The sequence below is a fragment of the Humulus lupulus genome, chromosome 1, assembly GCF_963169125.1.
Source record: "Humulus lupulus chromosome 1, drHumLupu1.1, whole genome shotgun sequence".
Lineage (NCBI taxonomy): Eukaryota > Viridiplantae > Streptophyta > Magnoliopsida > Rosales > Cannabaceae > Humulus > Humulus lupulus.
This window is the reverse complement of record NC_084793.1, coordinates 238,036,902-238,063,080: the sequence shown is the minus strand read 5'-3', so window position 1 is coordinate 238,063,080 and position 26,179 is coordinate 238,036,902. Positions and strand designations below refer to the sequence as shown.

The window sequence follows — 26,179 nt, the reverse complement described above, 5'->3', positions numbered from 1 at the left end:
AATTTATCTGTTAACCTAATACATATTTAAACTAACAGTTTACCAAATTTCATGGCCTTTGGCTAAGTAAAACATACTCAATATTCAAAACAATGTGGGCAGTGCATGCTGCCCACAAATTTTCCAGATTGCACCAAGATGCCAAAAAGTTCATAACTTCCGTTTGAAAACATCTTTTTTCGATTTTCAAAAGCCTAAACTCAAGTACTCATCTAGATTGCAACGATCTGACCCGCTGGAAGTCAGACCATGAAACTTTGTAGCATGCATTTTTACACATTCTAGCAAAACTAAATACAACTAGCAAAACCCTAGCCACATGCATGCATGCAAATCAACCAATCTAACCCTCAAGCATAAAATAAACTTCAAAAACCTACAAAACTACCTATACAACTAGATCTGTCACCAATAACAAAAATCTGCACTTACCACAACATGGCAAACATTCACACATCACAACTTCTTGTAACATAAAATGTTCACCTACCATAATACATGCAACGACCCGGATTTTCAAGACTCGATAAAGCAGAAATATAAATGTTTTCATTTAACAAAATGTCTCAAAAACCTGTATAAAAAAAACTTTTTAAAAAGTCGTATAACCATACTTAAAATTTAATTACAACATATTTTATAAAGAGTAGAGTGAGCCTAGTTTAGGAAAATTACACAACATTTCCAAAAATAAAACGGCTTCCCAAAAGGTCAATCCACATGTACATTTGCAAGGTAGACTCCAGCGCTCATTGCTCTGCCTTGCCCTTGCTCTTACCTACAACATGAAACAACTAGGTAAGCGAAAACACTTAGTAAGTTCAACCTTAAAACAAAGCATGCAGAGAATTAGAGTTCTGGATCCATCCAGACCCTACACAATCAATTTCAAGAACGCAAAAGCATCCTGGAAAACTTATGGTCATGCTTGATAACCAATGATAATCTATTTCCTATAAACAGATAAAACCCTACACGCAGAATATCCCAGAACAAGCAGATATATTATATCGCAACTATTTCTTATTAACAAATATATCCCCGCACTTAGAAAATCACATAGCAAGCAGATATATTATTTCACAACTATATCTTATCAACAAATGTATCCCTGCACTCCAAAAATCACAGAGCAAGCAGATATATCACATCACAATATTATTCGAGACCAACGCTCGACAACTTCCAACAATTCGGGCATAACACACCCTCCAACATAAATGCTAATCTGTAAGAGAGAACCGAGTCTCAACACTAAGACCTAGCCAATAAATATCCCCATCAAGGGTAACTATCGTGTTACCTAGGGCATCGCTACTTATCCAAGAGTAAATCGAATTTACACGGTTTTACAAAGATTTCTATGTTAATCAGTGGTGCTAGTGGGGAGTATCTTCTAGGGTGTTCGGCCTCACTCAATCTTGGAAACCCCTAGTATCTCTAGGCACTCTCACTGAATGGCCATTATTCACTCCTGCTATTCGGGAATAATTTATCAGAGCACTTGCTCGGGTTCTAACCATTCATTGATTAAGTAAGCACGAGGGCCCCTAGGTCCCATTCATTTTTGCGCCCCTAGGTTTAACCAGCAATCCTCACCTCTTGACCACTCGTCGCGGTAATGAACCAGACATAATAAAATCAAGCAGTGTGACAGGGATCAGCCGTGTAGGATATGACGGATATCTACTGTTCATATTTTCTAAATCAACATCCACTACACTAACGTCTCTAAGCAACTCTCTACGACAGTGTATATATGTGCATGTGTCCCTATTCTAATATACAATACAATAGTCGTTTCATGTTGCAGCCACACAATATAAGTTGACTTACTTGGAGTCCTAAGCACTCAGCAGGTTTTCACCGTCCAACGTCCAGTCCAGTTAGGGTAGCCAATACTGTAGTTATCCATACAGTATACTCGGATTAATTATGACACTCATAATTCATTATTATTATTTTGGGCAGTGGGGTCATTTTAATAAAAAGTCATTTGTAAGGATTAATGATCCTTATTTGGTTTTTAAACCCACTAAGGAAATTCATACAAAAATATTTGAGACTAAACCCTAAGTCTCAGGGAGACCTATCCTATGGTCCCCATACCTAGGCTCGGATATCAAAATAGTATTTTCCCACAATCAGCTAAAAATCTTGTTCTTTAAATGCATCGCTATTGATCCGTACTTTCAACAAGTCGGTTAAAATATATAGAAGATTTTAGCCGGTATTATACCCAAAAAATACTAATTAAATTCCTTAATTATTTTTCATGAAAATAAACTCTTAATTTTCCTTTTATTTTTCTTAAGGTTTTAATCTCTAAAAACTGTTTTAATAAAATTGCCTAATTTTTCTTAATTAGGTGAACCGTTAAAGATTTTCCATCTTGACTAGTTAATTTTCTAAAATCAATTAATCAAGTTGAATTACTAGAAAAATAATTCAGTTAATCAATTTCTCAAAATATAGGGTTTTTAACCCTCTTTTAATTTATTAACTATAAATCAATTAAATCTTTTATTTTTAAAAAGAATAAAATAGTTTAATAAAAATAATTCGCACTAAACTCAAAGTGGTATTTTAGGTCAAAATATGTTTTCAAGACATACCAAGTTTTTATCTTGCAATAAGCAATTTTTCACTTTTTACCTTAAGTTCCAAAATCTCATTTTTACACTAAGTGTGGAAAGCCTATCTTTTTCACATTTTTAACTACATACTTTGTTAGTTCATAACTTTAAATTTACTTACCCAATTATTACAAAAATTTCCCAATTCCATTTTTGGTATTCCATTTAGGTCTTTGTAAAATCTTAGGTCAAAAGGAGCATTTTTTATTGGTGAAAATATTTTCCAATAATGAGGTAAAAATGACCTTATTTTCAAGTCCTTATTTTTTCTAAACTTTGACAGTTAATAACTTTCAAACTGTTTAGTATTTTCTTACCAAATTTTACAGTGGAATACTAGTTTATACCAATAATATGTTCACCAAATTTTAGAAAAACTGGGTTCATTTTCCCTATATAGTGGCTGTCCAAACTTGGTTCCGAAAATAAGAATACGAAAAAACAGTTTTTTTACATAAACTTTGAAATAGCATAACTCACTCATTTTTAAAAAAAATTGAGTGTTTCAAAAGCTCAATTTTATGTACTCAATCTCAACAACATCAAAGTACAATTAAATTTTACAAAATCAATATATAGTTGATTCTTGACCCCTTGGAAGTCACTGCTCAAAACATGTATTTTGTTTTAAGGTTTCTAACAAAACCCTTGGGGGTTTTGGTCCCTATTTTCAAAAATCAACACACAAGCATCATAAAAATTATAAAACAACTACCATAACCTTATTACATTATCAATAAGAAACTTTAAGCATTACATATACAAAATAATGCTTAAAACTAAACTTTTTACCTCTTTGTTATTCTTGCTTAAGGTTTGGATCTTCCTATTAGCTTTGACTCCTTCAAACCTTTTAAAAACCCTAACCAACTCCCCTCCAACAACATAGATAATTAGATAATGAAAAATCTATGGTTAAAACTTTACAAAAGTCTAGTTTATGGAAACTTTACCTTAGGGAAAAAAATCCTTCCTAGACCAAGGCTTAGCTTCCAAGTCTCCTTTAGTGTTCTTGAGGTTGAAGATGGAGAGAAAACTTGAGAGAGTTTTCAAAAAGATGATAGTAAATGAGAGAGAGTGAGTGGTTGGTTTTAGGGGGAGGTTAGAAAAGTTTATACAACTCTAAATTTATCCTAAAAACACTCAAGTGTTTTACCCACTTGCCTTTATCCCTATGTTGACGGTGAGAACTCGTAAACGAAGTTAAGTTAGAAAAAACAAAGTGTAGAGCTTATCAATGAAGAACTTCAAAAATCTAAACAGAAATTTAGAGAATTGTTGCAGAAAGAAAATGGTGAAAAGAACTTGTATTTCTTGTGGTATGATGCTACAGTGTTTTTTCCAACCCCTTTCAATGTTGAAGTGGGGTTTCCTTTATAGTGGGCTCTAATGGCCCCTGATACAATGTGGTCCAGGGGACTAGATTGTACACAAGTACATTGTCAGGAGAGTGGTGTCAGGCGTAGTGGTGTCGGCTCCAGTACACGGTCAGAGTCTGTGGGAGCACCTCCACTTTAGTACTTGATTGTGCCTCCACTACTTGCCCAGTACGAGTGTTAGAGACTGGCTATTGAGGACCACAACAGGTACCTTACTTGTAAGACCACTACTTATCCGGCGTGGGCCTTGTCTCCGTACTCTAATTCCTTTTGGTTTGTAAGTGGAGTAGGCATTGTGCTCTATCAGGTTTGGTAAAGTTTTCTTAACTTAATGTTAAGAGAATGATGCCTCGCTTGTGGCATGAGGCTCATGTAACAATCCATGACCCCATTAGTTTAGTAGGCATGACCAAGTGAAGTGGGCTTGTCTCGCGAGACGCTACCATGCGCGCGAGACGCCACCCTTAGCGAGGCGTCTGTTGGTGCGCGAGAAATGCAACTCTTGGGCGCGAGACATGGGACACTGCATGATGTGCGAGGTGCGAGACAATGGTCTTGCGAGGTCCTCGCTGGGTGCCCCGAGGGGAGACGGGTGCGCGACATTGGTCTTGCGAGGCCCTCGCTGGGTGCGCCGAGGGGAGACGAGTGCGAGAAAATGGTCTCTCGAGGGCCTCGCTGGGTGCGTCGAGGGAAGATGGGTGCTCGACACTGGTCTCGCGAGGCCCTTGCTGGGTGCGCTGAGGGGAGACAGGTGCGTGACACGAGTCTCGCGAGGCCCTCGCTGGGTGCGCCGAGGGGAGACGGGTGCGAAACATTGGTCTCGCGAGGCCCTCGCTGGGTGCGCCGAGTGGAGACGGGCGCGAGAAACTGGTGGAGACGTGCGCGAGACACCGGTCTCGCAAGGCCCTCACTGGGTGTGCCGAGGGGAGATGGGTGCGAGACACTGGTCTCATGAGGCCCTCGCTGGGTGCGCCGAGGGGAGACGGGCGCATCCTTCGTGAGGCCCTGGTGACATGGCCAAGGCGAGGCAAGGCCGCCTGGGATGCCATGGGTGCGCGAGGCACTGGTCTGGGTGAGGTGTGCCCAGCTGTGCGAGGCCCTTTCCGCGGCAGAGGCCCGAATGTGCATGTTTTGGATCAGTCACAATCGTGGAATTTTGAGCATCCACACCCTAACATTTAAATAAATGGGATTTAAAGTTAATTAATTTTTTTCAACCATGTTAAAGCCTCACATGTCCGGCCACCCATCTCGTTTTATTTATGTTTGTATATATATATATATTTTATAAAGGTGAATAATTATTTCATAAGAAGAGAAGTCCAAATTGACTTTCTATACCTTTTTCACTCTTATTAAGTTTTAATTATAAAAATTAACATTAAATAATTAAATTAAATATCTCTCACATTTAATTTAATTAATCACACTATAAAATTTAACCTAAGGTCCATTCATGGAATAAAATTCCTCATTTTGGTAAAATTAAGCATTTAACACATAATGCCCTAAAATTTCCTTTTTCCCTTAGGTTTATTATTTTTGACCAAAATTTAATTTTTATGAATGTATTTTATTCCCAAAATATATTTGACATAGCTTTTCATTTTATTTTCCGAGATTTTTATCCGATCCAGGTTTTTATTTTGCCGGTCCAAGACCGAAAGTCTTATCTTGACTTTTAAATCACAAAATTCATATTTTGGCTAGCAATAAATCATGGAATAATTTCCAAACAATTATAATATTATTTAAAATAATATTCTTAACTCGGGGAAAAAAATACCGACCCGGGTCATTTAAAAGGTACCCGAAAATGTAGGACGTTACAATACCTACAATTTATAGAGGTTTCGTCCTCGAAACTTAAAACAAACGAGGATACAACTCCCTCATCTTGTCTTCTGTTTCCCAGGTTGCCTCTTCAATTCCATGGTTACACCACTGCACGTTTACCAACGGCACCATCTTGTTCCTCAGCACGTTTTCCTTTCTGTCTAGAATCATCACCGTTTTTTCCTCATAGACGAGTTGAGGATCAATACTCAGCTGGTCATAGCTGAGTACATGTGAGGGATTGCGCATGTATTTTCTCAACAAGTATACATGAAACACATCATGCACCTTAGACAAGTCGGGCAGAAGAGCTAAACGATAAGCTACTTCCCCGATCCTCTCCATGATTTTGAAAGGTCCAACGAACATTGGGCAAAGCTTTCCTTTCTTCCCGAACTGCATAGCCCCTCATAGCGGAGCTACCTTCAGCAGCACATTATCGCCAACCTCAAACACCAGGGGTCTCCTGCATCGGTCGGATATTTGTGTCGTCGATCAACCGAAGTTTGCAAACGTTGCCTTATCTGTTGGATGTCCTCAATAATCTGATCAACCTCATCTGGTCCGAGAAACTTTATTTCACCGGTCTCGTGCCAATGAATCAGTGATCGGCATTTCCTTTCATACAAAGCCTCATACGGAGTCATCTTGATGGAATCATGATAGCTATTATTGTAAGCGAACTCCATCAGTGGAAGCTTCTCATTCCATGAGCCTTGAAAGTCGAGCACACAGGCTCTTAGCATATCTTCTAGGGTCTGCAGTTTTCATTCACTTTGATCGTCTGTTTGTGGGTGGAAAGAAATGCTAAACTTCAGTGTAGTACCCAACCTCGTTTGGATTCTATCCCAGAATTTTGAGGTAAAACGTCCGTCGCGATTTGATACGATGGAGTTGGGTACACCATGCAGTATAATTATTTCTACAATGTAAATGTTTGCTAACTTATGTGCCCCACACGTTACCTTGATCGGCAAGAAATGAGTAGACTTAGTCAGCCTATCTACGATAACCCAAATGGCATCGTGCCCCTTGGGGGTGGTTGGTAGACCTGTAACAAAGTCCACAGTGACCATCTCACACTTCCATTCTGAAATTTGTAAGGGTTGTACCAATCTGGAATCCTCATCGATTTCTCCTCGTAACACAGTTTCGTATCCACTTCCAACTATTCATAACTTTGTACATGGCTCAGGTCTTCAACATATTTTCTCAGCATAGATACATGGAATACCTCATGTACTCGAGCCAACACAGGTGGGAGAGCTAATCAGTAGGATACCATGCCGATTTTCTCCACTTTCTCAAAAGGTCTGATATACCTTGGACTCAATATTCCTTTCTTATCAAAACGCAGAGCTCCCTTCAACAGAGCCACCTTCAGGAGCACCTTATCTCCGACTTCAAATTCCAAGGGTCTTCGGTGTCGATCCACATATTTACGCTGTTGATCTATGGAGGTTTGCAGCCTCTCTCGAATCTTCTTGATATCCTCGGTAACTTTGTCCACTTCCTCTGTACCCAACCATTTTCTTTCACCAGATTCCACTTCCTCTGTCCACTTCCGGGATGTTATAGAATGTCACAATAAAAATCATTCAACACTTTGAAATCACCGGCGCTGCCTCATGTTCAATTCCTTATGGGTGAAGAAATACTCGAGGCTCTTGTGGTCGGTGTAAATGTCGTAATTTATCCCAAGAGATAATGCCTCCAGATTTTTAATGCGAACACTACTGCAACTAACTCTAAGTCATGCGTCAGGTAGTTCTTTTTGTAACTCTTTAGCTATCAGGACACATAAGTTATCACATTGCCATGTTGCATCAATACCATCCCCAATCCTTGTCCTGAGGCATCGATGTAGATCGCGTATCCCTCTGTCCCACTAGGGATAGTCAGCACTGCGGCAGTGGTCAACCTCGTCTTTAGCTCTTGGAAACTCCTCTCACACTGTTTGGTCCATACAAACTTAGCATTTTTACGAGTAAGAGTGATCATTAGTGTTGCTATTTTCGAGAACCCTTCTATGAACCGCCTATAATACCCTACTAATCTGAGAAAACTTCTCACTTCCTGAGTGTTTTTCGGAGGTTTCCTCCAATCAACTGCCTCTATCTTGGTAGGATCCACGGATATCCCTTCTCTTAACACCATATGGCCCAAGAAACTCACATTTTCCAGCCAAAATTCGCACTTGGAGAATTTGGCATAAAGTATTTGTTCCTTCAAACGCTGAAGAACCATCTCCAAATTCACTGCATGTTCCTTTGGGTTCCTTGAGTATATCAAAATATCATCAATAAACACAATGACAAATTTATCCAGAAACTCACTTAACACTCGGTTCATGAGGTCCATGAATGCGGCGAGTGCATTGGTGAGTCCGAAGGACATCACTACGAACTTGTAGTGACCATACCGCGTCCGAAACGTTGTCTTAGGTGTGTCCAACTCCTTAACTCTGAGCTGATGGTAACCTGATCAGAGATCTATCTTGAAGAATACCGATGCTCCCTAGAGTTGATGAAATAGATCATTGATCCTGGGAAGTGGGTATTGGTTCTTAATTGTCACCTTGTTCAGCTCCCGATAGTCTATACACATTCTCATGGAGCCGTCTTTCTTTTTTACAAATAATACTAGGGCTCCCCATGGAGAATGACTTGGTCTTATGAACTCTTTATCAAACAACTCTTGCAGTTGAGCCTGCACCTCCGCTGGTGCCATTCGGTACAGAGCTTTCGAAATGGGTGCCATCCCTGGAATAATCTCTATATCGAACACCACTTCTTGCTCTGGCGGTAGGTCAGGAAGGTCATCGGGAAATACTTCAAGAAATTTGCATATGATGAGTACTTCAGCTAGTTGTAACGTGCCCTCTTTATCCTTATCCACGACGTGTGCCAGATATCCCATGCAACTGTCCCCTAACATCTTCGTCGCCTTCATAGAGGAGATCATCGCGAATTTCTTTTCCCTGCCTGTGCCTTGGAACGTAAATGACTCTTCTCCTACCTGTAACGACCCAGATTTTCAAGACTCGATAATGTTGAAATATAAATGTTTTCATTTGACAAAATGTCTCAAAAACCAGTATAAAAAAACATTTTAAAAAGTCGTATGGCCATACTTAACATTTAATTACAACATATTTTATAAAGAGTAGAGTAAGCCTAGTTTAGGAAAATTACACAACATTTCCAAAATTAAAACGACTTCCCAAAAGGTCGGTCCACATGTACATTTGTAAGGTAGACTCCAGCGCTCACTGCTTTGCCTTGCCCTTGTTCTTACCTACAACAGGAAACAAGTAGGTAAGTGAAAACGCTTGGTAAGTTCAACTTTAAAACAAAAGCACCCAGAGAATTAGGGTTCTGGATCCATCCGGACCCTACACAATCAATTTCAAGAACACAAAGCATCTTGGCAAACTTATGGTCATGCCTGATAACCAATGACAAATTATTTCATATAACCAAATAAATTCCTATACTCATAAAATCCCAAAACAAACAAATATATTATATCATAACTATATCTTATCAACAAATATATATCCCTGCACTCAGAAAATCCCAGAGCAAACAAATATAATATATCACAATATAATTTGAGACCAACGCTCGACAATTTCCAACAATTCGGGCATAACATGCCCTCCAGCATAAATGCTAATCTGTAAGAGAGAACTGAGTCTCAACACTAAGATCTAGCCAATAAATATCCTTATCAAGGGTAACTATCGTGTTACCTAGGGCATTGTTACTTATCCAAGAGTAAATCCCTCACAAGGGTAACCATCAAGTTACATAGGGTATCACTACTTATCCCAGAGTGCAATCGAATTTACACGGTTTTACAGAGACTTCTATGTTAATCAGTGGTGCTGGTGAGCAGTTGCCCCTAGGGTGTTTAGTCTCACTCAAACATGGCAACCCCTAGTATCTCTAGGCATTCTCATTGAATGGCCAATATTCACGGCTACTATCCAGGAATAACTTATTAGAGCACTTGCTCAGGTTGTAACCGTTCACTGATTAAGTAAGCATGAGGGCCCCTAGGTCCCATTTATTTTGGCGCCCTAGGTTTAACCATCAATCCTTACCTCTTGGCCACTCGTCGCGGTAATGAACTGGACATAATAAAATCATGCAGTGTGAGGGGGATCAACCGTCTAGGATATGACGAATATCTACCGTTCATATTTGCTAACTCAACACCCACTAGACTAACGTCTCTAAGCAACTTTCTACGACAGTGTATATATGTGCATGTGCCCCTATAATAACTTACAATACAATAGTCATTTCATGTTGCAGCCACACAATATAAGTTGACTTATTTGGAGTCCTTAGCACTCAGCAGGATTTCACACTCCAATGTTCAGTCTAGTTACGCTAGCCAATACTGTATTTATCCATGCAGTATACTCGGATTAATTATGGCACCCATAATTCATTATTATTATTTTGGGCAGTTTGGTCATTTTAATAAAAATCATTTGTAAGGATCAATGAGTCTTATTTGGTTTTAAACCCATTAAGGAAATTCATACAAAAACATTTGAGACTAAACCCTAAGTCTCGGGTAGACCTATCATAGGGTCTCGATACCTAGGCTCGGGTATCACAATAGAATTTTCTAACAATCCGCTAAAAAAATTATTCTTTAAATGCATTGCTATTAACCCATACTTTCAACAAGTCGGTTAAATATATGGAAGATTTTAGCTGGTATTATATCTAGAAAATACTAATTAAATTCCTTAATTATTTTTAAAGAAAATAAACTCTAAATTTTCCTTTTATTTTTCTTAAGGTTTTAATCTCTAAAAACCGTTTTAAGAAATTTGCCTAATTTGTCTTAATTAGGATAACCGTTAAAAATTTCCCATCTTGACTAGTTAATCTTTCCGAAGTCAATTAATCAAGTTTACTTACTAGAAAAATAATTCACTCAAATATTTTCTCAAAATATAGGGTTTTAAACCCTCTTTTAATTTATTAACTCATTAATAACTTAATTATTTTATTTTTAAAAAGAATAAAAATAATTCACACTAAACTCAAAGTAGTATTTTAGGTCAAAATATGTTTTCAAGACATACCAAGTTTTTATCTTGCAATAAACAAACTTTCACTTTTTACCTTAAGTTCCAAAATCTCATTTTTACACTAAGTATGAAAACCCCTATATTTTCATATTTTTAACTACATACTTTGTTAGGTCATAACTTGAAATTTACTTACCCAATTATTACCAAAATTTTCCAATTCCATTTTTGATATGCCATTTAGGTCTTTGTAAATTCTTAGGTCAAAATGAGTATTTTTTATTGGTGAAATTATTTTCCAACAACAAGTTAAAAATGACCTTATTTTCAAGTCCTTATTTTTTTCAAACTTTGACACTTAATAACTTTCAAACCGTTCACTATTTTGTTACCAAATTTTAGAAAAAACTAGGTTCATTTGCACTATACAGTTGTTGTCCAAACTTGGTCCCGAAATTAAGAATACGAAAAACAGATTTTTACCTAAACTTTGAAATAGCATAACTTACTCATTTTTAAATATTTTTGAGTGTTTCAAAAGCTCAATTTTATGTACTCAATCTCAACATCACATTACAATAAAATTTTATAAAATCAATAAACAATGGATGCTTGACCCCTTGGAAGTCACTGCTCAAAACATGTATTTTGTTTTAAAGTTTCTAACAAAACCCTTGGGGGTTTTGGTCCCTATTTTCAAAAATCCACACCAGCATCATAAAAATTCTAAAACAACTACCATAACCTTATTACATCACCAATAAGAAACTTTAAGCATTAAATATACAAAATAATGCTTAAAAATAAAAACCATACAATAACAACCATAAAAAGTAAACTTTTTACATCTTTGTTGTTCTTGCTTAAAGTTTGGATCTGCCTATTAGCTTTGGATCCTTCAAAAACCTTTCAAAACCTTAACCAAGTCCCCCCAACAACATAGATAATTATCTATTTGAAAATCTATGGTTAAAACTTTACAAAAGTCTAGTTTATTGAAATTTTACCTTAGGGAAAACCCTTCCTAGACCAAAGCTTAAATGCTTCCAAGCCTCCTTAGTGTTCTTGAGGTTGAAGATGGAGAGAAAACTTGAGAGAATTTTCAAAAATATGATAGTGAAAGTGAGAGAGGGTGTTTTCGGTTTTGGGGGTTAGAAGAGCTTACACAACTCTAAAAAAATATCCTAAAAACACTCAAGTGTTTTACTATCCACTTGGTGCCTTTAACCCTTATAGTTAAAATGGGATCAAACTTAAAACCATTTGGTCCACCCAAATAATTTCCCACATGGCCGGCCACCCCTTTAATTATATATGTATCATATATATATTATATAAAGGTTAATAAATATTTCCTAAGAAGAAAAAATCCAATTTGACTTCCTATAACCTTTTTCACCCTTATTAAGTTTTAGACACAAAACTTAACACATAATAATTAAATTAAATGTCTCGAATATTTAATTTAATTAATCACAATAAAATTTAACCTAAGGTCCATTTATAGATTAAAAATTCCCCGATTCGGCAAAATTAAACATTTAACACGAAATGCCCTAAAATTTCCATTTTCTCTTAGGTTTATTATTTTTGACCAAACTTTAATTTGTATGAATGTATTTTATGCCTAAAATATATTTGCCATAGTTTTTCATTTTATTTTCTGAGATTTTTACCCGATCAGTGTTTTCGTGTCGGTCCAAGACCGAAAGTTTTATCTTGACTTTTAAATCACAAAATTCATAATTTGGCTAGCAATAACTCATGGAATAATTTCCAAACAAATATAATATTATTTATAATAATATTCTTAACTCGGGGAAAAAATCCTGACCCAAGTCATTTAAAGGTACCCGAAAATGCAGGACGTTACACTACCAGCTTGAAAACCACTATCCTTTTCCTACAGTTCAATATGGCACCATACTTAGATAACAAATCCATTCCTAATATTACAGCATATTCGTGTAGGTCCAAAATCAACAGGTCTACTGTCAATTCTTGTCCCTCTACCCAAACTAGTACAACTCTTACCCATGATCACACAAACATGTCTTCCCATGAGGGCAACGACACCCCACAGACACTAGGCATAGGTTCAAGCATTCTATTCAATTTTTCAACAAAAGAGGCAGCTACAAAAGAATGTGATGAACCAGTGTCCATCAATGCATATGCTGAGGTTTGGGCAATAGAGATCTGACCTGACACCATATCAAATGGTACGACTTCTTTGTTTCCTTGGTTAAGAGCGTAGACCCGTGGCAGGGCTCCTATTTGTTATTGTTGGTTGTTGTTGTCCATCTAGTTCGAACTTGGGCAATTCTTAGCGAGGTGCACTGGTTTTCCGCAGGCATAGCATGCCCTCACCTTGCACTCACAAAGATGTCGATGGCCACACTTATCACAAATAGGCCAGTACTCGACCTCGCACCTGGTTTGTTTGTTGGAATCCCTGGTCCGACTGTCAGACGGTCCCCCTTTTCTCTTGTTAGTTCCATTGATACTCGGCCTTGAGCCTCCTCTGGTTCCAAAATTCCCTTTATTGCGGTTGGTCCTGGGGAAAAACCTTCCCTTGGAGCCATTCTGGTTAGCTTGGGTCTGACCCAGATTGCCAAAGGTAAACTTTCTTTCTTCAAACTTCTAGGATTCCTTCCTTTCCAGTTTAGACTATGACTCTTGGCGAAGCGCTTGCTCCATTGCTTCTGCATAAGTTTTCAGGCTTGTCTTCCCGGTGTCCACGAGTTTTCTGATCTCTCCTCGAAGTCCTCTCATAAAACTCCATACTTTGGTTAATTTAGTATTAACCAGATCCGGTGCGAATATGCATAAGTGATCAAACTTCCTGGTATATTCCTAGACGCTCAAATTTCCTTGCTTCAGAGTCGTAAACTATACCACCTTGTGATCAATCGCGGTACAAATGTAATATTTAGAGTCGTACAAGACTAGGAATTCTGGCCATTCCATTCCAGCTACATTATGACCTTTCTTTGCAGCATCCCACCAGATGCGGGCATCTTTTCTCAAAATATAAATTGCACAAACCACCTTTTCATGCTCAGTAATTTCGATGAAATCGAAGATCCTTTCTAGTATGTTGATCCACTCTTCTGCCACCACTGGGTCAACAGTACCTTCAAAGGTGGGTAGTTCTGACGACCACACCGTTCAGAGATGGGTTTCTGTTGGGCCACCCTCGGTGCCTCAACCTGTAGTTCATCCCCTACCCCACCAGCCAGAGGATCCTAGTGCACTATTTCAGTCGTAGCTACTCCTGGTTTGTTCCTATTGTTAGCCGATGCTGCTGGGAGGCGTTGGAGTAATGTTTGAAACATCTCTATTTGGTGAGCATCAGAGTCCACCTGCCTCTTAAGGCCTTACTCGATGCGAGCATTCTGAGCTTCCATATTTCTACGAAGCTCCTCCATCTGAGCAGCAAGGTCAGGTCCTTGATTCGCCCCTTGACCTCGACCTTGGCCTCTCACTCGGCCTCTACCTCGAATTTGGCCTCGGCATGCTAAAACTTGCCGTTTTGTAGCCGGTGGTTCTACTGGATCCTGTGCATTATCGACTTGACAGCCTACCCTGGCTATGGTATTAGGAGCCATGAAGAGTTCCCGTATATATAGACAATGACGAGTGATTACTAAAAGTAACAAGCTAGTAGCAGCAGCATATGCATGCTACTGTTTACACAAGTGATCAACAACCAATGATAGAACTCAACCATTAGACAAAGGTTGCATTTAAAAATATCAAACCATAACATAAATAGTCAATGTAGAGTCTGAAAGGGTTAACAAAGTAAGTAGGAAAGGAGTCTAACCCTAGTCGGGGCTCAGGGTTTCTAGCATAGGACCCTTAATTAGAAGTGATACAAACAGTGAAATTTGAAAACCATAGTGTTTTCACAAAAGATAATTATAACGACCCAAATTCGCTGATAAGGCTTAAGGGCCTTGATTAGTGTGCCTGGAGGGCATAATGGGATTTATGTGTGTGACTTTAATGAGTTAAATGCATGATTATGATTTAATGCATGTTATATGACTATTTGACTATTTGAGATGCATGACTATGAGTATTAGTATGCATGTAGGCCCTGATTGTTTGAAAAAGGGCATACTTGTAATTTTGGCCATTTTGGGCACAACTGTATTGATTTCTGTGATCTGTGACTCGAGACGATCCTAGGATGAGCGGGTTAGCGGAAAAGTCGAAGCGGGAATTTGTACCCGGCTTGGGTCAAGCCTAGGGAGTTTAATTGGGAAGTTAGAAAATATATTGAGGTTAATCTTGATGATGAGGAATATATATATATTTGGTGATTAATCAGGTATTGGGTAGCAAGCGGGAAATTATTAGAGACACTCGAGGAATTAGTGGGAATTGGGTAAAATGACTAAAATGGCCCTACATGGACAAAAGGGTTTAGAATTAATAGGGAGGGCATTTTGGTCATTTAGATTTTTAGAGATAAGTTAAATGAAGCTTTATACTTAGTGGAATTGGTAGAAAAGAGTTATAAGGCTGTAGAAAAGAAAGAAAAAGGAAGAAAAAGAAAAGAGAGAAAAACAAAGGGGTTTTGTCTCAAAAGGAACGGTTTGTGGTTCTCCCACCATTTCCCTTCATTTTTCTTGGAGTTAAGCTCGGTGGAGAGCTAGGGTAGGCTGAGCATCAAGAATCCTAAGCTAGACTTGAAGATTGGCAAGGGATTAGCAAGAACACATCAAAAGTTGAGGTAAGTTTTTAGAAATTTCAGTTTTAGGGTTTGACTGGTTTGAGCTGTGTATTTAAGCTAAATTGATGGGGATTTTAGGGGAATTCAGGCCAAGGTTGAGGAGGATCAAGCTAAGGAGGTCTAGGGTTCAACTCAAGGTCAAATTTCCATCAACGGTATGAATTTTAAGTCTTTAACTTTGATGTTTGACTGAATTTCTGGGTTTAGGGTTGCTTATGGTAGATTTTGAGATTTGGGTTGCTTGAGCTTGGGTTATGAGTTCTTGGGATGCTTGGGATGAGTGTGAGGTGTTGATAAGTTTGGTTTTGAGTTTGGGAAAGATTTGGACAAGTTTGGGGTTGAAATGGTTGAAAGAAATCGCAGAAAACAAAATTTGGTGTTGCCTGTCTGCAACTAGCGCTACAAGGCTAATCCTTGGGCGCTGTAGCGCTAGGCCCTGTTTCTGGGGATGTTCGGTTCTGCTTGTAGCGCTATAGCGCCCTCTTTTGAGCACTATAGCGCTACACTATTCCCAGAAAGGGGTTTTTGGGTTATTTTTGAGGGATTTTGACCTAGGGTTCGAGGTTTGATTCCACCACCTTGTTTTGTGGATCTAGGACTTCCCGGGGGGCTCGGGATTGGTCTCGAGGCTAGGTTTTGGACTTGAGGTTTGGTGATGAATTTGACCTATGAATTGTGTTAGGTGAGCACTAGGGCTCGAGTGGGATCGTGCTCGAGGAGTCAAGTGATCAAAACTATCGAATTGTAAGGTAAGAAAACTGTAGCACTCGAGAACAGGGCGTGGGCCCATAGTGTTATTGCAGGGCATGGCCCTAGACTGTATTATATGCTAGGATATAACCTTATTTGAATTATCATATGTTTTAAGGATTATTTCGAATTGTACGATATGTGTAATTATAGTGAAATGAACGGCTAAGGCCGAGAGCGGCAAGGCCGAGAGCGGCGAAGGCCGGGAACGGCAGTGGGGCCGGAAGTAGCACTTAGCACATGGAGTGCTTATAGTCAGGGTAGGACCCAATGGATGCGTGGGGTATCCTTACGGCGAGGACCGAGACCCCAGGCTCTGGTAAGGCTTTTGGGGCGGCATGGCCGTGTTTGCTTAGTCTGATGGTTGATCTATTTATCTGTGGATTACATGTTAACTATATGACATGCATATGCTATTTACTGTTTGAGTTTTCTTGCTGGGCTTCGGCTCACGGGTGCTCCGTGTTGCAGGTAAAGGCAAAGAAAAAGTCAACCAGCCATGAGTATGGAGAGCGTGGAGGCAGCGCGTACATGTTCAGCCTGCCGGACTGCTTTGGTTGGGGGCATTTTGAATATGGCTATATTAACTTATTCTTTTGATAGTTAACCGGGTGTAAATCTATTTTTGAGTTGTAAATATCTTGTAAACCTTATTTTTGGGATCCCAGACGTTTGATACTTAATGTTTTCAATGAAACTAAGCATTTCCAAATGCTACAGCCTTAACTTCTGATTTAGTCACACTTTTGGTTTTAGAAACCTCGTAGAGTCAGTTAGTTGCACAATTTCCGTTTGAAACTCACTTAGTAACGGCTCTAAGGTAGTAGGGCGTTACAACTTGGTATCAGAGCGAGCCAAGGTTTATTGGTTCTGGAGATTGACCGAACATGTACGCACGCTGCCATTGAAAAGCTCGACTCAGGGTTGATTGGTATGGTTGATTAATGTATTTGAATTTGTGCTTGAATGCCTTGGTTACCTGCTTATATTATAATGATCATGATGAGTGAAATATCATATGCATGATGCCAGGGCAAGGCCCGTTGTGTGCTATATGCTATCTGTATGTTATTTGGATTGTTGATCTTGGTTTGTTGTTGAGATTAAGAGGTGGAATTGGATCTTGTTATCATGCCTGATGAGCGGTGTCACTGATTGCAGGCATTTAGTTGTAATGCCTCGGCAATCATCTAGACTCCGCGGCAATCGGGCCGAGGATGATAATCAGGGTCAGGACCCTCCACCTGCTCCTCAGAACTGGCAGCAGATTTTAGCCGAAATGGAGGCTGGATTGAAGAAAACAGAGGAAGAACTTAGTCAGTTGAGGCAGCAAGCTCCTCCACAAGTCACCGGGTTACCTCTACAGCAGAGTGTAGCACCAGCTCCGATTCAGCCTGTGGTTGAGAACAGGTTGGAACCTCTGTACGAAAGATTCAGAAAACAACAACCTCCTACCTTCGAGGGTGGATCAGACCCACTGCGAGCTGAGCAATGGATGAATATGATTTCTGTAATCTTGGACTTCATGAGGGTTGAAGGAAAGGTAAGGGTTGATTGTGCCAGCTATATGCTTAGAGATGATGCACGAATATGGTGGGATGTAGTAAGGCAGCGAAGGGACACTGCAACTATGACTTGGGAGGACTTTAAGAGCATTTTTAATGAGAAATACTACAGTGTAGCAGTTCGAGCGGCGAAGGTTGATGAGTTTATCAACCTGACTCAGAGCAGGTTATTAGTCACTGAGTACGCCCTGAGATTTGACAGATTGGCGAAGTTTGCGCCAGATTTAGTGCCGACTGATGCGGCCAGGAGAGATAGGTTTATTCGGGGATTGAATGTGATGATCGCCCGTGATGTGAGTATTACCTTAAACATGGAGACTACTACCTATGCCCAGGTAGTGGATAAAGCCCTTACTGCAGAGAGGGCTGAGGATCAGATTTGGAAGGATAGCGCTGCTTGGCGCGATACCAGGAGGACGGTGCCTCCTTCTTCTGGGCCTAGTTGGGGCAGTGGTCCCAGTGAGCAGAAAAGAAGAGTACCATATTCATTTGTTCCTTATGGTTCTGATAGGAGGGTTCGCGGTTCTATTGGTGGCCATCAGGGCGGAAATGATAACTGGAGGAACTTTCCGATGTGTCCCCGATGCAGGCGACGACATCAGGGCGAGTGCCGGACCAGGGCATGTTTTATTTGTGGAAGCGTCAACCATTTGAAGAAAGACTGCCCACAAGCTAAGAAAGAGGAGCCAAAGCAGGGAGACAACCTCGCTCCTGCTAGGGTATTCTCCTTGACTCAGACTGAGGCAGAGACCAGTCTCTCAATTGTGACAGGTCAGATTTTTAGCGCTGGTTCCTTGTATACTGCATTGATTGATTCTGGGGCTACTCACTCATTTGTATCTGCTAGGGTGATTGATCAGCTTTGTAGACCTAGTATTTTGTATGCTAGGGGTTTTCAGACTTTATTGCCAACAGGAGAACTGGTAGTCTCTAGGAGATGGGTTAGAGCATTACCAGTAGTAATAGACGGTAGGGAATTGTTTGTTGACCTGGTTGAACTAGATATGGACGATTTTGACATGATACTAGGGATGGATTGGTTAACAAGGTATGGAGCAACAATTGACTGTAAGCGACGAATGGTGACTTTTGAACCAGAAGGCGAGGTACCCTTTGTGTTTGTGGGGACGGTGAATGGACCGCGGGTGCCTATGATCTCAGCACTAAAGGCTAGAGACCTGATGCAGGAGGGTTGCATAGGATTCCTAGCGAGCGTTGTAGATTCCTCTAAGGTGGCGGCAGTGGGACCGAATGAAACCAGAGTGGTCTGTGAGTTTCCAAACTTGTTTCCGGCAGATCTGCCAGGATTTCCGCCGCAGCGGGAGATTGAGTTCGTCATAGAGTTGGTTCCGGGAGCAGAACCAGTATCCAAGGCATCTTACAGAATGGCCCCGGCAGAGTTAAAGGAATTGAAGATTCAGTTACAGGAGCTACTGGATTTGGGGTTTATCAGACCGAGTTTCTCGCCATGGGGTGCTCCAGTATTATTTGTTAAGAAAAAGGATGGATCGCTCAGGATGTGCATTGGCTACAGGGAGTTGAATAAGTTGACCATCAAGAACAAGTATCCATTGCCTAGCATTGACGATTTATTTGATCAGCTTCAAGGGAGTACAGTGTTTTCAATGATTGATCTCTGATCAGGCTATTATCAGTTGAGGATCAAAGAAGAGGACGTACCAAAGACTGCTTTTCGGACGCGGTATGGGCATTATGAATTTCTGGTTATGTCCTTTGGATTAACTAATGCCCCAGTAGCTTTTATGGATTCGATGAACAGAATTTTCAAAGATTATCTGGATAAGTTTGTGATTGTATTTATTGATGATATCCTAGTATACTCCCAGTCAGAGATAGAGCATGAGCATCATCTGCGCCTGGTGTTGCAGCGGCTTAGAGAGCATAAGTTATATGCTAAGTTTAGCAAGTGCGAGTTCTGGTTATCGCAAGTTTCATTTCTGGGCCATATTATCAGTAAGGATGGGTTACTGGTCGACCCAAGTAAGACAGAAGCAGTGAGAGATTGGCCTATACCAAGCAGTGTTCCTGAGGTTAGAAGTTTCCTTGGCTTAGCAGATTACTACCGGCGGTTTGTAGAGGGGTTCTCCAGAATTGCTACTCCATTGACAGAGTTGACAAGAAAGAAGACCAAGTATGTGTGGACAGATCGATGTGAGAACAGCTTTAAAGAGTTGAAGCGGCGATTGATTACTGCACCAGTGCTGAGTCTGCCGACAGATAATGAGAAGTTTGTGGTCTATTGTGACGCTTCTAGACAGGGTCTGGGATGTATGTTGATGCAGGCTGGGAAAGTGATAGCTTATGCATCGAGACAATTAAAGCAGTATGTGCAGAGATATCCCACGCATGATCTGGAGTTAGCTGCAGTGGTATTCGCGCTTAAGGTTTGGAGACACTATCTGTATGGTGAAAGATGCGAGATATACACTGATCACAAAAGTTTAAAGTACTTCTTTACCCAGAAGGACTTGAATATGTGCCAGAGGCGGTGGCTAGAGTAACAAGATATTAAAAAAACTATGAGAACTACTTAAAGGCACATAATACATACCAACTATTGGAGTAAAAAAGAACAGCTTATAAAGTTAGCTCCATGGTATAATCAAAACTTATAACTGAGTCAAGGTTTGGTATTCTCCAATATTTGGTGGAATTGAATCAGAGATATTGTTATTCCTAAGTACCTTGCAAGGTGTATTAACTAGTTTACATTATAATTTCAGAACAGTGAATAAATAAAAGAGAATTGTGAGCAGAAATCTTGTTGTTATTCCTATGAGTACCAATATGATGATGCATATTCATTAAAAAGAAAAAGATAATATACTAATCTGGCACTTCATTTTTAGACCAAGTTACAAATACCAAATTGCTTCTCATAGATTGACCAACCTATTTTTTTCATTATATTGAAAAGATGGGAATCAAAAACACTAAAGACCGATTTACTAGAAAAATGATAAAAATAAAAATAAAAACCTTGTTAATTTATATACTTATATATTTGTATGGAATGTGTATCATTATTTATTGATTATACCAAAAAAAAGAGTGGAGTTACCTCTTATTATTCTAAGCTCGGCTTTATTCTTTGCATCAATATCTCGATGGCTTTGCAGTTTCTTTGAAAGTGTTATGCTTCAAAAACAGGTCAGTAAATGCCACCCTCAAGTTCTTAACCTCTCTATCTAATTCACTTGGTGTCCTTTGCCTGCAAGATCCTAGAAAATGGAGTGGGATCCACCAAAAACTGAGATAAGTCTACAGATCAGTGCTTGAAGTATCATACAAAAATAAAACTGTAAAACCCACATAGCTCTTACCATTTTCTGAAAGTTTTTTCAAGACTACAGTATGTATTCCATCTTTTAGATACCACAAATTGTCAACAGCAGCAACTAAATTACTTAAGATGTTCTTAGTCTGTTCAGAGGCTCTCTGTTGATCACCTTCCATTTGTTTAGGAAGGTCACATAAAGATGAACTTTCTCTTGCACCAGTTTCCGTAAGACGACTAAGAAAAGCCTCATGAAAAGTAGATTCAGATTCATCTGAAATACAGTATAAAACTTCCTTATCAACAAACACTTCAAACACTATTTCCCTGATGTCACTTCCAGTTTGCAAGCATGGGTTATGGAGCCCTTATAGGTGCAAAACAATTAAACTTGTAACTAAACTATACTAAATTTCTATGACTAGAATGATAGTAAATGTAGAAGCAAATATTACATCCTTATGTTAATAAAACAGATCTAATGATCCACAGCACAAAAACCAATTGTTATCTTGAAAAATAAAAACTCATGGAAAGCAGACAAGATAGGAGGTCCTGGTGAGGAATACAGTTCAAAGAGACTGAGAAACAATAACAACTGAATGCAATCATTATTTTATTGCCTTATTTTCCCGTACCTTTTGAACAAAAAAAAAACAATAGTCTCTATTTTAGGAAAAAGTTACAAATTATATTATGACAAAAATCACTCAACAAACCCCACTACCCAAAAATTAGATGAACTGTAAAAATTGTCCTCACCCTCGACAATAGACATGTAATCAACATCTTGCTTGCAGCTTGTTTCTCTTGTATGAATCGAACATGATTCCAAGTCACGAGCAAGCTATTGTCAAACATGCAAAAAAAAAAAAATCTGACAACAGCTTATGTCTTAATAGAGGTCATTCATAACTTATCAAAAATGCAAAAAAAAAAAAAAAAAACAATACAAAGAGATTTGTTTTCTTTCCTAAGAAAAATTACTCAAAATATTATGTGTGTTCTCCTATTTTACCAAACATATTAAAATAGTGATTATAGGTAGGTACTAACTCAAATTTTTAAGGTTTAAAAAATGGTCAACAATTATTATAGGTAGGTAGGTACTAAGATGGTATCTCCTAGTAGAAAAATACCAATTATATCTCTTGTTACTAAGATTGCTGCATCTTTCTCTTGCCACTGGTTAAATATGACAACAATTATATCAAATATTTGACCAAAGGATTAACAGCAATTAACCAGTCAGGTCAATGTTTCCTAGGGAAAAAGAAAGACTGCTACTTAAAAAAATCCACAACTTAAAATACAACAAAAAAATTTTAGTCTCATAAGAAAAAGCATTCAAAACAAACCTTTCATTTAAAAAACAGAGTCATTGACAAGTTTTTTAAATGAGGCTATCCAAACAGTAACTAAAAATGCAAAAACTTGATAGAAAACCTCAACACATGAACACATGTCAAGTCTTCAGAAATATGCCATTAATTAAAAAGTTCCAGCTTGTTCTTTAAGTACTTTTTTATCACTGATGATAAGGAAAAAAATTAGTTCATCTAATTCTCTTTAAAGACTTATTACAAATAGTTTTAGGGTTTAATCTAATATTTTGTATCCATTCATGATAAGCACCCAATTAATGAATAAACTACATTTATACAAAGCAAAAATAAAAAGGAAAAAGACTCACATCTGGAACGACAATCTGAGCATCAGAGATCTCGATCAGTGGGGCATTAGATGAAAAGCTTCGATTTCCAGCGCTGGCAAATTGAACAAGAGGAAAATGATTAATTTTTAGTTATTCTCTGTATAATAAAACTATTATTCACATGGTATTGAAATACAAATATTCTGGTTGCCTCTCAACTTTTTTAACAGCGACAAAATAAAGAAAAATACTCATCTACTACTATATATAGGTGTGCCCTATTTTTTAATATTATCAATAACTTAATACATGAAACTTGTAGGCAGACTGATCTGCAGATACCTTATCTGTACTCAATAGATTTGGAGGAGCAATGCTAATTGGTAGACTTAACTCAATCCTCAATGCCACAATATGCATTACTTTGACAGCTTTCAATGGATATCTTTGTTATAATCACAAAATTAGACGGCAGATATGTAAAATAAAAGAAAGGAAATGACAAGACAGAAAATTTGCATCAGACAAGAGGAAAAAGTCATACATAACTAATAACTCTAAAGTGTCTAAGAATCATTAACATTTTTTTAACTAGAGAATACTACTATAATTATTTTTGTGGGATACACATTACTACAAAGAAAGCAAAAAATTTAGAAAATAAACATATTTATTGAGTTTTGATAATACTTTTTCAATAGCCATTGCACATTGGAAATATATTAACAGGCCACCCAAGGCCAAATGAATTAGTTAACTTACTTTCCGTGGGCAGTTTCTCCAGAAAGCATGACCGCATCAGCACCTTCCCGTACTGCAATTGCAATGTCAGAGACTTCTGCCCTTGTTGGCGTAGGATGATTAATCATGCTCTCCAGCATGTTTGTTGCTACAATAACTGGTTTCTGCATTCTTTGACACCTTCTAATTATGTCCTCCTGTACATAACAAGGAAATTTCATTCATGACAGAATCTGAGAAAAATTCAAGATTTTAACTTCAGTATTTTAAATAATAATCATTTGAAAAGATGAACTTATCATATATACATATATATATATGGGCCCAAAGACATGAAAAGGAGATAAATACGCTGCATGCACTGAGCAGGGATGGAAATATATTTTCAATGATACAATATGCTACATCATGAATAAAACGTTCTGCATATGGTTATTCAAACTGTTTCCCAAAGCCACAGTGTGCAGCATTCCTTAAATAAGTCAAATGATTAGCAGTTAGTCACGTCTTTATCAGTCTACCTCAAGATGTGCCTATGTTATAAATAGCTGAGAATTATTGTATAGCCTCCCTTTGTGAATGAGTTTCCCTTTTAGTAAGGAAAAAAATGTGAATGGATTTGATTTTCCCCAACTTGGTCCAAGAATTGATGCATAAAATCAAAGCTTTTCTTATTATGCATTAATCAGCAACTAATACTTTATCAAGTAGTGTTCACATCAAGTGAAAAGGAGTCCTCAATATTCCACCAGGAAAAGAGATTCCAAACAGAAATAATATTACTTGAAAAAATTATCGAAACCACAATATTTCAAAATCCTTTAATACTCTCAAGTATAAATGTCATCAACTTTCTCTACAACGTGCATGATATAGAAGTAATAAAAACGATAACTAAAATCCATGTCTTACCTGTAACACAGGAACATCCTTAATCAGAAGTTCAGCTCCAAGGTCCCCACGAGCAACCATTGCCTAGTAATAAACTTGTTAATATGATGAATAAAAAGATATGAATTCTTCTGTTCTTTAGCAGAACTGAACATGTGGTTTAGCTCTTTTTCTGTAATTCCTTATCCTTCTCAATGATTTGGATAATGTTTTGAATACTAAAGATATAATCTATGACTAAATAAGTGACCACTGATTCACAAAGAGACACTGGAACTAACCCCATCAGATGCAGGAATAATTGAATGAAGATTTGGGATAGAGTCTGCACTTTCAATTTTTACAATCACGTGAATGTCTCCATTGCAACCTAGAAAAGAGATTTTAAAAAATTAGTTCTAAACAAGTAACTGGAGTCAAATAACTGGTACTGAACAAACTGATGATAGAAATAATATTTTACTTTTAAGATAATCTTTCAACTCATGAACCACTCTAGCATCTTTTACAAAAGAGACATCATAGAAATCGACTTGGTTGTCCACTCCAAACTTGATATCTTCCCAGTCTTTATATGTACTTGTGGAGGGACCAATTGTACAAACTATCTTCGTTTTTCTTCGACTGTTCGGAGTCGCCCTTGCCTGGCCCATAGAGTAATATTCAATGGACTGATCATCATAAAGAGAGTACTTGTCCTGAAAAAGAAGAAAACCAAACGAAAAAAACATAAATTATGAATACTTCAAGTTTACATAATGCTTTTTTAAATAAGAATTAACAAAACATGAATAATAATATGCACATCCACTTCAAAAAGTCACCATGGCTTTATATGTTTCCGGAAACCATGCAAGGGAAATAATATATATACACATGTAACCTTATAACAGTCCCTTAAAATTGTACAATTACCATATAGAGAACATTTCTTTAAAACAAAACCCCAATAGGGTGAATTTAACAACTCCAAAAACGAAACGGAATGACCAAAGTTAAAAAATCAATTAAAAAAAATGGAAACAGGCATTGCTCATCTCCGTTTACGTTATTACGAGGCTTCCCAAATTTCCCAGCAACCAAACAGCAAAAACAAACAAAGTCATAGCCACTCAAAACCAAAACCCAGAACGGAAAGTATACATACAGGGCTCCCCGCAAGGCCATTAGGCGAGTTGAGCTGGCCTCGGTATCTCTTCTCGACTATCGTCATGGATCTAACAGTGAATGCATGGTTCTTCTGGGCATGTTTCTTTTTGGGTCTGGATTGAAATGCAAGGAAATCGCTAAGGCGCTTGGAGGACGGTAGAAAATCAGGGGTCCTCTCGGGTTTGAGGAGAGACATTCTTGTCGAAATGTTAAGAGCCGCCATTGAAGAAGACAACTCTGAGCAAAACTGACTGAAACCCAGTAAATATAACAGAGAATCTCCAAACCAGAGAACGAGAAAAGGAAAAATAAAACAAATAAGGTCATCAAATACAAGAATTGAAACTTATCACATATGAGAGTAAAGGAAACGAGACCTAGGCAACTTAGGAGACCATACTGTGACCTACTTAAAGCTCCAAATCTATCATCTTTAGTTGCCTCAGCCCTGAATAAGTATAGATTTAAAATAAAGGTGAT

The 26,179-nt window shown here is 38.3% G+C and overlaps 1 protein-coding gene across 3 annotated transcripts; it reads right to left on the bottom strand.

The window, feature by feature from the left end:
• Nucleotides 1–754: 754 nt before the first annotated feature.
• On the bottom strand, nt 755–26,179 carry LOC133804558 (pyruvate kinase isozyme G, chloroplastic-like). 3 transcript variants are annotated; one of them, XM_062242717.1, is made up of 11 exons: nt 26,077–26,179; nt 25,698–25,950; nt 25,014–25,248; nt 24,832–24,920; nt 24,572–24,634; nt 23,681–23,856; nt 22,958–23,030; nt 22,027–22,111; nt 21,311–21,538; nt 21,049–21,208; nt 8,899–9,148 (listed from the first exon to the last, which is right to left on the bottom strand). In XM_062242717.1, exons 2-10 carry the CDS (start codon nt 25,920–25,922, stop codon nt 21,084–21,086), a joined length of 1,299 nt encoding a protein of 432 aa, XP_062098701.1. In that variant the 5' UTR covers nt 25,923–25,950; nt 26,077–26,179; the 3' UTR covers nt 8,899–9,148; nt 21,049–21,083. The 3 variants fall into 3 exon arrangements, with proteins under 3 accessions (XP_062098695.1, XP_062098701.1, XP_062098702.1); XM_062242711.1 differs by lacking the exon at nt 8,899–9,148 and adding an exon at nt 755–778 and having other exon boundaries at nt 25,698–26,161; XM_062242718.1 differs by lacking the exon at nt 24,572–24,634 and having other exon boundaries at nt 25,698–26,163.

Excerpts from the sequence above, each read along its gene's own strand:
- LOC133804558 (XM_062242717.1), bottom strand. The coding sequence starts at position 25,922 with ATGGCGGCTCTTAACATTTCGACAAGAATGTCTCTCCTCAAACCCGAG. Across the intron at positions 24,635-24,831 it reads TTATTCCTGCATCTGATGGG|GCAATGGTTGCTCGTGGGGA; the intron begins GTTAGTTCCAGT and ends GTTTATTACTAG. Across the intron at positions 21,539-22,026 it reads TTACATGTCTATTGTCGAGG|ATGAATCTGAATCTACTTTT; the intron begins GTGAGGACAATT and ends ACTGTATTTCAG.